We start from the raw sequence: 16,953 nt of genomic DNA on the forward strand, positions 1-16,953 counted from the left end.
AAATTAACATATAATGTATTATTTGCTCCAAGGGTACACGTCTGTGAATCATCAGTCTTACACAATTCACAGCGCTCACCATAGCACATACCCTCCCCAATGTCCATAACCCAGCTACCCTATCCCTACCCCCCACCCCCAGCAACCCTCAGTTTGTTTTGTGAGATTAAGAGTAATAAGTTTATTTCTTATATTTGGTTTCCTGTTACATGTGGGGGGAGCAAAGTCAACACTGGACCTTTTTAAAGATGCACAGCTTTGGGGCGCCTGGGTGGCTCAGTGGGTTAAAGCCTCTGCCTTCAGCTCAGGTCATGATTCCAGGGTCCTGGGATCAAGCCCCGAGTTGGGGGTCTCTCCTCAGTGGGGAGCCTGCTTCCCCCTCTCTCTCTGCCTACTTGTGATCTCTGTCTGTCAAATAAATAAAAATTTAAAAAAATAAAAATAAATAAAGTTGCACAGCCTGAGTTCAGATCCCAGCACTATTCCCCAAGTCTAAGAGTCAAATCCAGAGGAAACACTGCTCAGACCAGAAGTGGTTTCAACATAGATTCTCCCAACGTGTTTTAGGATGTTTTATTTGGGGGATTAAAAAATGTACTATATAGAAGACATAGTAAGAAGAATCACACCATTGAAATGGGTTTGCAGAGGAAGTCTCTGAGTTCTGGAGAGAGGAGCACATGGCAAAGCTGGCAGGACGCCAAGCTGAGAGACAGGGCTAGGAAACCACAGCTCTGCTCACCACTTCACCCAAATGTCCTACCCACTGCTGATCTCAAAGGAGTTAGAATGACAGCCACAACTTCTGAGTAACTCAACTTTAAGAAAATACAAAATAGAAATGAAGACTTACATTTGTTCAGTTTTCTTGGGCAGCTTATTCTCATCACCTGTAACAAAGGACCATGAATTAAGTGTGACAAGATCATGCGTCCTGCAAACACTTCACAAGGAGGCTAGAATTTCTTAATTCAAAGGAGATGCCAAGAACTACATTTTTTTTCTTTTGGGTTAAACACAGTACAATCACAACAGCTTTTCCCAGAATCCTCCTAGATCTTCACCCTTGACACTGATTTTGACCACCCACTCAGCATCACCTGTGAATATCAGAGAAGACCTGGGGAATCTTAGGCTCTGGAATGTTTTCACCTTTACTTTTAATTTTTTTAAATTATGAGGTATAATTAGTAGGCTCAGTTCTGACTCTTTTATCATCTCCTTAATTAGCTGACCCTTAATTATCATGCTTCTTTCAGAGTTTTCCAGCTTATACAGCAACACCCAGGTAAAAACCTGGTTTCTGCTGTATTCTGTTCTGTGGAGCAGTGCTGAGATCCTCATTTATTCTAGAGGTTCTTCTCTAGATCTCTTTGGATATCTGCAACTTCTGGTTACCCTAGCAAGAAGGGCAGCCCCAGTGCACCTGATCTTTCTGGAGGGCCCTGCAGCATGGAACACTTGCTCCCTTCTACCTTCTAGAAGGGTAGAAGGTACTCTTCTACCACGGCCCTTCTTCACCAGAACAGCAGGAACCTGGCTGACTCATCCAAATTCTCACTGTAGCCCGTATCTCCTGCTATCCAACTGGGACTCACTCATCTTTGCCTTCCCTCTAACACTGAGCACACGGTCTCACACATGGTTAGACAATATACATGTTGAGCTGATAATTATTCCTCCAGAGATACATTCTTTGAGAAATGTGTTAAGTGTATCAACTCTCCAACTGCACTGAGAGAGGGAGTTGGAGGCCTACTAAGTGGATATCATAAGCTTCTGAGGAAAGCAGTTAATGATGACTCCATTTCTAATTCATGGGAGATATTATTCATTAGGGAAGCTGATGAGATGAGAACTTACAGGGACTTACCCAAGTAAGGAACATAAGTAGCTCCAAAAAAGTATGTTCTTGAACAAGCAAGAGGTCCCTTTGGTGAGACGCACTGTACTACCTGGATGTCAGAAAAAAAAAGTAAAAAAAAGAGTAGGGACTTAGGTGTGTACTGCTGAAAAATGAAAATTACATCATTCATGGAAATCAATTTTATCTCACCAACAGCTGATTTATTATTTTTTAAAGGCACAGAGGAAAAGATCACCTTTAATTATTGTTTTTCCAAAAGTATTTTGTGTTGTGTATTCTTTTTTAAGATTTTATTTATTTATTTGAGAAAGAAAGTGAGAGAGAGAGAGAGAGCACAAGCAGGGGAGAGGCAGGAAGAGGGAAAGGGAGAAGCAGGTTCCCAGTGGAGCCACCTAGGTGCCTCTTGTGTTGTGTTTTTAACCTCGGCTATATTGTGAGATTGCTATTGGGTCAGCTCATGATGCTAATGAATTCACAACTTAGAAGGGAAAGAGAAAATGTGCTTGGGTTTTGACTGTCATTAATAGTCCAGAACTTTCACAGTGAGGACTTTGGCTGACATGACAGGGAAATGTGTGGAAGCAGCTACAAATTCAGGAAAGGAGGGTGTGCCCCAGGTCCCCACTTCTATTTGTATTTCATCTCTGTATATAAGCCTTGGAAAGAGATTTAAACATTCTTATTCTTCGGGGCGCCTAGGTGGCTCAGTTAGTTAAGCAGCTGCCTTCAGCTCAGGTCACGAACATAGGGTCCTGGGATTGAGCCCCGCATTGGGCTCCCTGCTCAGTAGGGAGTCTGCTTCTCCCTCTCCCTCTGCTTCTCTCCCCCGGCTTGTGCTCTCTCACTTGCATGCTCTCTTTCTCTCAAATAAATAAATAAATAAATAAAATATTAAAAAAAAATTCTTATTCTTCTTTCCTGTTTAGTTGTTTATTTATACAAAGATGGATACAGATGTCCTTTTCTTTTGAAAATCCAGCATCTCATCAGGGTTCCCAGGCTATCAGTTATAACAAACAAAAATGCTACCATAAGAACTAAAGCAAAAGAAATTAGTGCAATATATAAAAAAATAGCTAAATGTAACACAAATATTCATTCTACTCCAATCTTTGAGGAAGTCACAAGAGAATGCATGGCATTTTTCTGTAATATTGTGAACACTGTGAATCCAAGTTAAAGATGTGTAATAAGGATTGTCTGGCCTACTCTATAATTCACCATAGTGCATATGATCAATATTGCCACGACCCTAAATAAAAATGCATGTGCATATTTCTATTTGTTGGTTAACTGGAGTATTTCCTCACAGAACATGTTTCTTGGATTTCCAAATTTCCCCCAGTTGAAAGTTTCTTTTAAAGTGCCATTTGTGGGACGCCTGGGTGGCTCAGTTGGTTAAGCAGCTGCCTTCGGCTCAGGTCATGATCCCAGCGTCCTGGGATCGAGTCCCACATCGGGCTCCTTGCTCCGCGGGGAGCCTGCTTCTCCCTCTGCCTCTGCCTACCACTCTGTCTGCCTGTGCTCGCTCGCTCTCTCTCTAACAAATAAAAAAAAAAAAAAAAAAAAAAAAAAAAAAAAAAAAGTGCCATTTGTATAAAGAAGATGTGGTATATATATACCATGGAATACTATGCAGCCATCAAAAGAAATGAAATCTTGCCATCTGCAACAACATGGATGAAACTAGAGAGTATTATGCTGAGTGAAATAAGTCAATTAGAGAAAGAAATTATCATATGATCTCTCTGATATGAGGAATTTGAGAAGCAGGGCGGGGGAATGTGGGGTTAGGGAAGGAAAAAGTGAAACAAGGCTTTTCATGTCTGTGCCTATTGGCATTTCTGGGTTGTCAGCTTCTCCAGTATCCAGTCTGGGATATATAAGCAAAAAGGAACCCCAGAAAACTCACTGCCATTTTGTCCCTTTGGTCCTAAGCTCCTCAGCCAGCCTGCCTTCTTCTACCTTCCAGAGTCTTTCCATGTTTGTTTTACATAAAATGTCCAGTGTTTTTAGTTGTATTCAGTAGAAGGATTTGGAAAAAAAAATGTCTACTCCCTCTTCCCAGAAGCAGAACTCAGCTAAATTTCCTTTAGTTTTAACATATTTAGTGAACATATAAGATTACACCAAGATCCCTATGTCATTTGGCATTTCCTGTGTATTCCCAGGATCCTCTGGGGGGTTAAAATGAGGTCTGCACTCTCCCATTAAAGGGCAGTAAGATCCCGACAGCATATCCATCCACTCAAGTAGCCCTATATTCCTGACCAGCTTAGAGGCAGAAAAGTTTAGTCCATGAGAGAGTCAGTCCAGAGCGACTTAGCCTCATGTTCTCCAATCAAAACTAAAAAATAGTACCTACCTCACCAGCTTTCCTGACTGTCAGGAACATTTTGAAAATACTTAAACTTCCACAGCCTTTTACAAGCACTAGAGTCTCATATTTCAGTCTAATGTTTCCTTTAAAAGAATGTAGCAGACAATACCACCAAATGAAAAAGTCTTCTCCCTGGCACCCTCAATAAAAGAACAGTGATCCTCAAAGTTTATGTCCTAAAATGTAACAGTGAAGACATATCAAACCTAGTAGGCTTGGAATGAGTCTATTTGTAAGTTAATTTAAAAGTCTTATTCTAATGACAACATTACTGTGACAACTTAAAGAGTTTGGTTTGATAAAGTATTTTTTTAAGCTTTTTCCTTCAAATATTTAAAAATTAACTATAATGTTTTCAAATCACACCTAGTACTTATGCAAAAATACAGTGAGTTTGCAATCACTTCTTTCACTCCAAAACAACTTCGAGATTAAATCAATACATGAACTGGAAAGGCTCCCCTTATCTTCCCCTCCTCCCTATTTATAAAACCAATTAAGCACCAGGTAGTCAAGCCACTCACCATGTGTTTGGCAAAGCTCCCATTGGGACCAGTGTTGCGTACCAGATGCCCTTCAGAAGGGAAGTTAAAGTTGCCAGCATTCAGATTTTCTCGTGTGGAGTGATTACCAAAGAGAACGAATGGCTGCCTATTAGGGCTGGAGTGACAAACCAAAATGTGGTTAGAAAAGAGAGTCCTAGCTAGGGCAACTTCCCAGTAAGTGGGTTCTTAGGGTTTTCAGTCCTGCTTGGGGTTTTCAATCTTGTAGTCTGAGGAAAGAGGTCAGTACAATCCCCCTAATACTCCTTGCTTGCTGGGAAGTGATGCCAGATGTCTCTAACTCCTCCTACTGACCCACAGGGATCATTTAGGGACATAACTAAATTCAAGCCAGGTTTGTATTTTCAGCTTGTTCTACTTCTTAAGGACAAAGTTCCATAGGTCTGTCCATGATGCAGAGATGGAGCAAGGTTCCAGTTTCATACAACAGCAAATTAATAGAAACAGAAATTTTAAAGGATGACACCAGTTGTGATACTCAGACTACAGGCAGACAACAGAGGCATTAACTATTCTGGAGCAGCTTTTAGGATGGGAGGAGGAGAGTAGGGTTGCAAATATCTCACTGCCACACTTACCTGCCCTGCATGCATCCCCTTCTTCTGTCTCCTCTCTTGGTTAGACTTGTCTGTTTTAGTTTTTTGCTGTCACTTTCTGCTCACTTCTCAGTCCACTTCAGTTGACCCCTCAGTCATTTTACTCCAATTACTCTTGCAAAAGTCACCATGTGACTTTCACATAGCAAACAGCAAATCCAATGGATAGGCTTCAGCCTGCCTTTCCTTGGTCTCTCAGAAGCACCTAACACCCTCTCCCTGAAAGAGCTGTTGCATCTCAGTTTCCCTTGTCAGCCATTCTCTTCCTCTATCTGCCTCTGAATATCCCCAGGGTTTTACTTTCAGCTGTCTGTCTCTCCTTTCCTCTTTCATCATCTATCCCCCGTTCCCCTTCTAGTTCTTGCAATAAATAAATGGCATCATCATCCACCCAGGGACTGGGCCAGACCTGAGAAGCCTCCTTAGGCCTCCTTGAGTTCTCCTGCCCCTTACCTTCTAAATCCAACCAACCACCATGTTTCACTCCTATTTGTCCATTTCCCTCAACCCACATGGTCACAAGCCTCATCCATGATGCCATCATTTCTTCCCCAAACAACTGCACTGCCCCCTCACAGTGACCGTGCTTCCACTCTTGCTCTCCTATAATCTATTCTCCACAGTTCAGAGGGGACAACTTTCATACACGGAAAGCTTTTTAATGCCTTTATTTCATTTTCCAGAGAAGGACTGGAATCTTTCACATGGCCAAAGAAGACTTGTATGGTCTGGCCTGGCCAACTTCTTTGGATCCATGGAAGGTCACTCTCCCCCAACTCTTATATTCCACCAAACCCATCTTCTTTTATGTTCCTCACACTCTCATCTCAGGATGCTTTTCTCCCTTAATCACTTAAAAAAAAAAAAGACTTTATTTTTTAAGTAATCTCCATACCCAGTGTGGGGCTCAAACACAAAACCCTGAGATCAAGAATTGCGCATTTCACTGATTGAGCCACCCAGGTGCTCATCTTATTACCTTTACTCATCATTCAGCTCTCCCCTCAGAAAAGACCATGTTCGGGGTGCCTGGGTGGCTCAGTGGTTTAAGCCTCTGCCTTCGACTCGGGTCATGGTCTCAGGGTCCTGGGATCGAGCCCCGCATCGGGCTCTCTGCTCAGCAGAAGCCTGCTTCCCCCTCTCTCTGTCTGCCTCTCTGCCTAGCTCTGATTTCTCTCTGTCAAATAAATAAAATATTAAAAAAAAAAAAAAGAAAAGAAAAGACCATGTTCTCCAGCTATAGTCTTCACAATGCCAAGTTCTTTTCTCCTTCATGGCACCAATCAGAGTTTGTAATTATATTATTTTGTGAGGTTGCTTGATTAATGTCTTATTTCTCTACCACACTACACACTCCATAAGGAAAGAGACCATGACTGTTGGGTTTTTAAAAAAAATTTTTTTAAGTAATCTCTATGTCCAACATGGCATTTAAACTACGACCCATAACATGCTATGGATCCCTGCCTAGCCCTCGGACATTCTGCTTCCTAGCTTTCATGGGGGTAGGGATGGAATATAAAATTCCTTTCTTTAGATTTCAGCAAGTTACAATGTTTTAAAAGCTATTTTACTATAAACCTGTATTTTAAAAATTTATTTTTTTAAAAGATTTTATTTATTTATTTGAGACAGAGCAAGAGTGAGATAGCACGAGCGGGGCAGATGGAGAAGCAGGCTCTCCACTGGGCAGGGAGCCTGATGTGGAACTTGATTCCAGGACGCTAGGATCATGACCTGAGAGACGGCAGCCGCTTAACTGACTGAGCCACTCAGGTGCCCCTAAAACTGTATTTAAAAAAAAATATATGGATGGGGTGCCTGGGTGGCTCAGGTCATGATCTTAGGGCCCTGAGATCGATTCCACACTGGGCCCCACATTGGGTTCCCTGCTCAGTGAGGAGAACTACTTCTCCCTCTCCCTCTGCCTCTATCCCCCACTTGAGCACTCTCTCAAATAAACAAATATTTCAAAATAAAAAATATATATGTATATAAACAGAAAAGCAGTAAATGGACAATTTTTCAAGGCATGAATTTCTTACCCCGTGATGACTAAAGTCAATTTGTATTTTCCTGACTCTACTAGGGGACTTAGATGCTCCCTCACAACCACCCTCCTGGTCAATCCCATTTTCTCTACTACCATTCACCTTTCTTCCCCAAGAAACTTACCTGTTTTCAGTTATATGGCTGGAGATCATTCCATGACTGAAGTAACTTCTGAATGGCTAAAAAAGAAGCCAATATTGTCTATATTAAGATCATAATTTTATAAAACAATCACAAAACCCCCTCATATATGTACATATGAATGTAGGTATTTTGTGTGTGTGTGTGTGTGTGTGTGTGTGTGTGTGTGTATGTGTTTGAGAGAGATGTTTACAGATTATTGTAAGAACATGGAATGACATATGTAGTAGAAAGCAACATGAATTTTTAGGGCAGGTAGCAAACAAACAAAAAACAGCAAAAGAAATAAAGACAAAAGGCTGCAAAAGAAAATGGAAGGTAAAGAAAATCACCACTTACGGTCCATGTAGGAATTTTCCCTCTATTAAAAATTTGTTTTTCTACATTTCTAATAAAGGAATATATTTTAATTCTAACATACCAGTTTATTTTTATATTTATTTTTTATTAAAGATTTTATTTATTTATTTGCGAGAGCGAGAGCATGCAAAAGTAGGGGGAGGGGCAAAGTGAGAGAGAAGCAGACTTGCCGATGAGCAGGGAATCCAATGCAGGGCTTGAACCCAGGACCCAACATATTAATTTAAAATTAGCATTGAGGGGCGCCTGTGGCTAAGTCGGTTAAGCGGCTGCCTTAGGCTCAGGTCACAATCCCAGAGTCTTGGGATTAAGCCCCACATGGGGCTCCCTACTCAATGGAGAGCCTGTTTTTCTTCTCCCTTTGCCTGCTGCTCTACTTATGCTCTCTCTTTCTGTCAAATAAATAAATAAAATTTTAAAAATAAGTAAAAAACAAAATCTGCATTGAGAAAGAATCCACAGAACTTAGAAGTACACTAAAAGAAGTTTCCCAGGAAACCACAGAAGTATTTCTCAGCCTTGGTGTGTATAGCACTAGGCTAAACACTAATCTAAACTTGATATGCAGGGTTTGTGTTAAAAAGGTTCAAAAATTCCAAAACGCAATTTTAATCTACTTAAATAACATCTATTGTTCTTCCCACACCCTGATTATGTAAGTAATATATGCTTATTTTAGAATTTAATAAAAACCACCTACAATCTCCAATAACTGTTAACATTTTGGTATATTTTCTTCCTATGGTACATCCATAGTATATGGTTGTACCAAAGCCTATTAAATAGTCTTCTATTCTTGGAAATTTGTATTGCTACTAACTCTCTTATATTATGAATTATACTGTAATAAACAACTTTTCATAAATTTTATTTGCAGCTCTGATTATTTCCTTAAAGCAGATCTGGAAATGAAATTTTAGGGTAAAGAGGCAGAACTATATTGCCAAACTGTTTTTTGAAGAACATCTGGGATGCCTGGGTGGCTCAGATGGTTAAGCATCTGCCTTCAGCTCAGGTCATGATCCCAGGGTCCTGGGATTGAGCCCTGCACTGGGCTCCCTGCTCAGCAGGAAGTCTGCTTCTCCCTCTCTCACTCCCCCTGCTTCTTTTCTCTCTCTTGCTCTCTCTCTAATAAATAAGTAAAATCTTAAAAAAAAAAAAAAGAAAGAAAGAAAAGAAAAATGGTATTTCATTGCTGTTTTATTATATGGTCCTTTGATTTCTAATGAAGTAGAGTATTTCAGATATAGTCAATGGCCATCTGGATTTCCCTTTGGTAATTAACTGTTTACTTACATCCTCTGGATGTTCGTCAATTGGCGTTTGGGATTCACAGATCTTACTGCTCTATAAAAACTCTTTACATATATGTTAAAATAGCTAAATTTTACTGAGGGTTTACCATGAGAACTGTGATAAACACTTAAATGCATTATCTCAAGTAGTCCTAATAACCTATAAGATTTATTCGATCACTCACCCGTCCAGTTAGTTAATAATACTATACAAATACTAAAATAGGGGAAAAAAATGAAAATAAAATATAAAGTGAACTTCAAACATGAAAACCTGTTCAACCTTACTCACAATTTCAAAAATTCCATTTCTTATCTATAAGACTGTGAAAAATTAAAAAGTGTGACAATACATCCTATTGGTGAGGCTGTGGTCAAATAGGCACTCTCATATACAGCTGGTAGGAATGCAAATTGGTCAACCCTCATGAAGAGAAATTTGGCAATAGCTAACACAACTAAATATGCACTTACCTTTTGACCCAGCAATCACATTATGAGGTATACAAACCTCCAACAATTTGAAAATACATAAGAACAAAGTTATTTACTATGGCATTGTTTGCAATGGCAGAATATTGAAAACAACTTAAATAAGCATAGGTAAGAGAATGGTTGACTAAATTAAGATAAATCCACACAATGGAGTACTATGAAGCATAACAAAGAATGAGGAAGATCTCAATGAACTGACTTGGTGGAAGTTCAAGGACATATTCTTGTTGGGGGGAAAAAGGCGAATTGGAAATGACTACATGTATCTTGCCCTTCAATGAAAGAAACAGAGAAAATACACAGATATCTGTTTATGTGTGCAAACAAAAAAAAAAGATATATCAGAAATGAAGAGATTTGTTACCTACTGGTAGTGGAGCAAGTGGAAAATGGTGAAGAGAGGGAGGGAATGAGAAGGGGGTAGTAGGAAACAAGGAGTGACATGTCACAGAATATACCGTTTTGAGTATCTTTCACTCTTAAAACCACAGTAATGACAAGAAAAAAGAATCCAGAAAACTGAAAAGGGCATCAGTGAGATGTGGAACTATTTCAAGTGGCCTAATACAGAGGTAATTAGAGTCTCTGAGAAAAAAGGTGGACAGAAAAAGTATCTGGACAAATAATGGCCAAAAACTTTCTAAACTTGATGAAAACTGTAAATCCACAGATCCAAGAAGCTTAACAAAAGCCTAGCACAAGAAATTTGAGGAACTACTCAAAACTAGTAATAAAAGAGAAAATCTTAAAAGCTGCTAGAGGAAAAAAAAAAAAAGACCAGTTATATACAGAGGAACAAAGATAAAGAATAAAAATTAAGATGAACATTGAAGATAAAGAGGAGAACATCACAAACAATGCAAGGGAGAAGACAGTGGAACAGCATCTTCCAGGTACTAAAAGGAAAAAAAACTGTCAACCAAGAATTCCATACATGGAAAAAATGTCTTTCAAAAATGAAGGTGAGGGGCACCTGGGTGGCTCAGTGGGTTAAAGCCTCTGCCTTCGGCTCAGGTCATGATCCCAGGGTCCTGGGATCGAGCCCTGCATCGGGCTCTCTGCTCAGCAGGGAGCCTGCTTCCTCCTCTCTCTCTCTGCCTGCCTCTCTGCCTACTTGTAATCTCTGTCAAATAAATAAATAAATAAATCTTTAAAAAAAAAAAAAAAGAAGGTGAAATCAAGATATTTTTTCAGACATATGAAAGCTGGAAGAACTCAACATCTGAAGATTTGCACCGTGAAAAATATTAATGGACACTCTTCAAGGAAAAGGAAATCATACTGAATGGAAATCTGGGTCTACACAAAGGAATGAAGAGCATCAAGAACAGTAACTACATACACAAATACATGAAATTTTTTAAATTATTTAAATCTTTTAAAAAAGTATTAAAAAGGATTAAAACAAGACTAAAAAGAGAATTAAAAAAAAGAGAACAGACTGCTTAAACAAAAATAATAGCAATGTATCAGTGGGGTTTATAAAATGTAAAAGTGAATGCACGACAACAAAGATCAACACCAACTCCAAAGGTCAGGAGTCAGTACAGCACAGGAGGGCTGAGGACTGGCAGTGCAAGCCCAAGGCAGAATCAAGTGTAAGCTCAAGACCGCTCCTCTGATCCTCCCTGTGACTAACTCTGGGGACTGGTCTATGCCCTGGTTCTTGATTTAGATACCTTAGTTTACTCATAGAGTGAGTTTTACACTGAATCTAGTAATTTCACCATTGTTTGCCTGGAAAGAAAACTTACCTAGGGGTTCAACTGAGGAAAGGAGTGCTACTCACAAGTGGAGAATTATTTTTAGGCCTAGTAACTAGTGCCCAATAGAATTCCTTTCCGACAGAGGTACCACCAGACTCTAAAATGAGCATCCTTCTCGTACAGAAGCTGGCACGGAAAAACAGTAACAACTTCTTTATAGAGGTTGGTAGGTTGGTATGGAGGCTAAAAACTTCTTTACAGCACACAACAAAGCTTAAGGCAATAATAACCAAAACATATAAGGATTGGTACTGCTGAATTCTGAAAAAATAGTAACAAAACTAAAACAGAAAAAATATATAAGTTAATCGGTTTTTTCTTTGACCCTTTCCTTACATACCTCGCCCGCCTGAGATTCAGAAAGTTCCAGCAGGAAAGGAATTTCTGTATCAAAATTAGCAAAGAAGCTAGTCCACTGATGTTCAAAAGCCACCAAATCCTAGGAAGAAAATGAAAAGGATAATGCATTCGGTCACAGTAAGAGGTACTTTAGAAAACCAGAATCATGAAACAGCATCAGCTATCAAAATACCAGATCACTTAAATATATTTTAAAAGTTAATAGCAAACTACAGATACATGTTATCACATAGATGAACCTCAAAAACAACCAAAAGAGGCCAGATATAAATGACCACCTGGTGTATGCTTCATTTATATAAAATATCCAGAAAATGCACATCTATAAAGACAGAAAGTAGATTAGTGGTTTGAATGAGGCCAGGTAGAAACAGAGACTGATTACAAGTTAACAAAAGGGAATTTGAGGGGTTGATGAAAATGTTCTAAAATTCAATTGTGGTGATGGTTGTACAACTCTAAATTTCACTAAAAATTCCTGAATTGTACACTTTAAAATGGGTAAATTTTATGGTGTATAAATTACATTCTAAAAAAGTTATTTAAAAAGAATACAACAGGGACGCCTGGGTGGCTCAGTTGGTTAAGCGTCTGCCTTCGGCTCAGGTCATGATCCCAGCGTCCTGGGATCGAGTCCCACATCGGGCTCCTTGCTCCGCAGGGAGCCTGCTTCTCCCTCTGCCACTCAGTCTGCCCCCTGCTCACTCTCTTTCTCTCTCTCTCTCTCTGACAAATTAAAAAAAAAAAAAAAAAGAATACAACAATGTGCACCCAGTACCTTACTTCAGCAATCTTTATTAGAGAGAGGAACTTATTTATGAGGCACCTAAAAGACAGTACATCCAGTGACAAAAGGTGGTCATACCAGTGCAGCTTTGTTTAAGGACAAGACAGATGACCTTAGTTAGAAGTTGGGTGATGCCCTGGGTGGCCCATAGCCCTCTTCTCCCTCACACCCTCCCCTAGTGGGGGTGGGGGAATTGCAAAACTCTGGGCCTTTCCCGGTTGAGGTTGACTCTCAATGCAACCTCTCTACTTCCCCCATCCCAGCTGCTTTTCAGCCTCTCTGAACGCAGTCCTGTTCCCAATTACCACACATTGCTTTGTGCTTCTGGCTTTCCTTTAAAACATCATTAGTTAACCAGAACACATGAGTTAACCAAAACACATGAGTTGCTTAAGATACTCAAATAACATCTTTGTCTTTTTTTTTTTTTTAAAGATTGTATTTATTTGTCAGAAACTGAGAGAGAACACAAGCAGGAGGAGCGGCAGGCAGAGAAGGAAGCTCCCTGCTAAGCAAGAAGCCCCGTGCAGTACTCAATCCCAGGACCCTGAGATCATGACCTGAGCCCAAGGCAGACACTTCACTGACTGAACCACCCAGGTGTCCCTCTTTGTCTTAAAGTTACTGATAATTCATACTCAGATAAGTTATCTTTACTGTCCATCTCACACGGTGTGTTTGTATGTTGGGCACTGGCCTAGTGCTTTGCTCACAGCAGGCATTCTATTTGCTGCACTAAAACTGATTGGCTGGATCTATGCTCCCCTCCATTCTCTCCCAGTCGATAAATAAGTACTCAGACTTATGGGCTCTGCGTTACCCATGTACTGACTCTACTTCTGGCCCTAGGCATAAAGCACAATGGACTTCTGCAGGGAATACTTAGTGTAAACAACATTCTTACTAATGGCTCTGCTGCTTGCTGCCCAGATGATCTATATTTACAGATAGATGCAGATGTGTATGTGTATACATATCTAAAATTATTTTCAGTAATCATGTAAGTGACAGTGCTGATACAGTTTTCTATATATGTTTTATATATAATGTGGGATAAAAAAATCAGGTATATGTGTATGAATATATGTATATTTCCTAGCTAGAATTTCCTAGCTCTACCCACTGAAAAGATCTAGAAACAACGAGCAAACCAATACCAGTGAGAGCATTCCTAGCATCTAGACTGTTGTGTTGAAATACCACTCCCCACTCAAAGAAACCAGAACTTATTAGAGAAGTGACTGATTCCAGATCTGGAAGAGGAAAGGTATAAAATAATCCAGGCATATCTTGTCATACTATATGACAAGCAAGTTATCAAGGACTATAGGATTGTGTTAAATAATCTGTGACCAACTTAAAGTAAGCCACTGCCCAAAGATGGAACAATGTGAACATTAGTAAAGATGATTAACTCCAATGGACAGAAACATCAAGTATGTTTACATCTATGAGTTCAGAATGAGACATATTAAAAAGAACTAATTGGTTACTTTTGGAGAATGGCTGGGAGCCAACTTTACTTTTAAAATTGATAGATAAAATCAAGAGTTCAAACAATTATCCTACTTTTCCCACATGGACTCTGCCACTGCATAACCAAATAGCAAGTTGAGTATTCCTCTTTAGAGAATATAAATGAAGAAGGAATTACAAAATTGCAATACTACCATTTTACAATGGTGAATAGAGAATCTAATTAATAAAGATCTAAGGGTTGCAAATCAATGTTCAAAAATAAAAAGAGAATCAATTAGACATATGTACTTCTTGTAAAGAATACAACACTCTCCCAGAAGTAGTTTTCCCTTCCAAAATCAAAACAGTGATTAAAACTCTAGATTCGGGGCACCTGGGTGGCTCAGTGGGTTAAAGCCTCTGCCTTTGGCTCAGGTCATGATCCCAGGGTCCTGGGATCGAGCCCCGAGTCGGGCTCTCTGCTCAGCAGGGCACCTGCTTCCTCCTCTCTCTCTGCCTGCCTCTCTGCCTACTTGTCATCTCTGTCTGTCAAATAAATAAATAAATAAAAATCTTAAAAAAAAAAAAAAGACTCTAGAGTCAACTACCAACAGTAAAGAAATACAAAACACAGGGGAAAATGTTAAACTACTCGATAGGAATGTGATCAACAAATCCCAATGAGGACAACTATAAGACAAATGATCTGGTTTCCTTAATAGATAGTAAATGAGGGATGAAGACAAAGTGATGGAGTGGGAACCTATAGATTAAAAAAAACCTACAAACACACACACACACACACACACGCACACACAGAGACAAAGTTAAACTATGTTTTTTTGGAAGTAAATTTTGTCAAAAAAATTGGAAAGAAAAGTAAGGGGGTTACTGCCATAGAATTCATGACAGTGTTATTCTTGGGAGAGTAGGAAAGAGGTGATGGGTTTGACAAAAAGCAGATTGCTTCGGGGGTGGCAAGATTCTGTTGCTTTGCTTTATAATGACTCATTAAGCTATATGTTAGTTTTATGTTCTTTTCTGAGTCTGTGTTAATAAAAAGTCTTTAAAAACAGATGCACAGGTAATATGTATTCACATATAATATGTATTTTCTGACAGAAAAGTCAGAAAATACAGAACAAAAATCAGTTAACATTTTGTAAAATATTCTCATTCTGTTTTTACAGAGGTATCTTACACACACACACACACCCCCATCACACACAAATAAGTGCATACTTATAACTGGTAACCTACAGTTACCTGGGTTAGACTGCTCTGTCATACCACCTCTGTCCCGTGGCCCAGTAAACCAGACCTTCTGAGTTTGGGATCCTGACCTGCTGCTATCGGGTCCAACTGGTGCCCCTGATCCAGGATCCAAGATAGTCTGTGCGTTTGGGGGAATATATGAAAAAAGATGGGGCATTCTGTTCCAAAAAACTTCCTGAGGACGTGTCAGTACTAATTACAGAATAAGGTAAAATGAATCATTAAATATCGCTTTCAGTTCCATGCTATGAGTGAAATGAAAGATGTGATGAATTCTCATACTTAAAATAGCATTATATATGACATGTCCATATAAATACACACACACACACACACACACACACACACACGCAGAGTCTTAAAACGTCCTAACAGCCTTGCATTTCTCTATGCCCACTTTATAGATAAGGAGACTGAGGTACTGTAAAGTGACCTGCCTGAGGATGGAATACTAAAGAGCAGAAGTGGAAATGTATCTAGGTAAGAGATACCCAGATCCTGTGTTTTTTCCACCAGACACACTATTCTCCACCTTTTTCCTAATACAAATGGTGCACTTGTGGAAACAGATACTGTATATGTAGGCGGAACTGGTCAGTTGCATCTGATGATGAAGAAGGGAAAGTTTATCTGCACAGACTCTTTGAGGCCAAATCTAGAACACAGGCCCAGATAGATATCAAGGTAAGATAAGCAGCAAAGGTCTGAAAACCCCAAGAACCATGCTAGTGTGCCTTGGTTCTTGGCTGGTAGAGAAGGATACTGAACTTTAGACAGAACCCTTGGCCGTAGGCTGACATCCAGCTCGCTAGTGGCTTGAAGTCCTTATCATGGCACCACCAGCAAGTTGACTTGGCTTAAGGACTAGGCAAGGGGAAAGCACTCACGTCTGAGAAGTTGCTCACAATGTTCAAAAGGAGAGGATTCTGGGGCTTTCTGTGTATTTCAGGGGCTTTCAGACAGGTTCCTTCCCTGTAGCTAGAACGCTCATATCCCTCCTCCTCTGTCTGGAAAAATCTCTGACCACCACACACGACTCCTTTGGGAAGCAATCCTGAGCAATTCCGGGCAGTTATTTTCCTTACTCTCTATGTTCCACTGCGATTACAGCAGTTACTAAAGAATACCACTATTATTGGTCTAAAAGCCCATTAAACAGTATGAGTGGGGTCCAGGTCTACCTATTTCTGTGTTTTAGCATAAGCACAGCATCCAAGAAATAGCAGGATCAAGTTATTATTTGCTTAATAAACCAAGAAGCAGGGGCGCGTGGGTAGCTCAGTCGGTTGAGCATCTGACTCTTAATCTTGGCTTAGGTCATGATTTCAGGATTGTGAGATTGAGCCCTGTGTCAGGCTCTGTGCTGAGCGTGGAGCCTGCTCAAAGAGCTGCCAGTAGTGATTGGCCAGTGGGAATTAAAAGCCTAGATGCTGGGCACCTGGGTGGCTCAGTTGGTTAAGCGACTGCCTTCAGCTCAGGTCATAATCCTGGAGTCCCAGGATTGAGTCCGGTGTCAGGCTCCCAGCTCCATGGGGAGTCTGCTTCTCCCTCTGACCTT

General features: G+C 40.0%; 1 protein-coding gene across 1 annotated transcript in view; it reads right to left on the minus strand.

Moving 5' to 3' along the window:
- The window catches only part of DNAAF9 (dynein axonemal assembly factor 9), a 123,999-nt gene that overhangs the window by 68,092 nt on the left and 38,954 nt on the right, over positions 1–16,953 (minus strand). Inside the window, exons 8-12 of the mRNA XM_080814052.1 lie at positions 11,856–11,954; positions 7,582–7,637; positions 4,772–4,907; positions 1,874–1,955; positions 854–890 (exon numbers count right to left, since the gene is read on the minus strand). Of these exons, the coding sequence (XP_080670178.1) occupies positions 854–890; positions 1,874–1,955; positions 4,772–4,907; positions 7,582–7,637; positions 11,856–11,954 (410 nt within the window). The remainder of the gene's footprint in view (positions 1–853; positions 891–1,873; positions 1,956–4,771; positions 4,908–7,581; positions 7,638–11,855; positions 11,955–16,953) is intronic.

The sequence above is a fragment of the Martes martes genome (assembly GCF_963455335.1).
Source record: "Martes martes genome assembly, chromosome: 9".
NCBI classification, from domain to species: Eukaryota; Metazoa; Chordata; class Mammalia; order Carnivora; family Mustelidae; genus Martes; species Martes martes.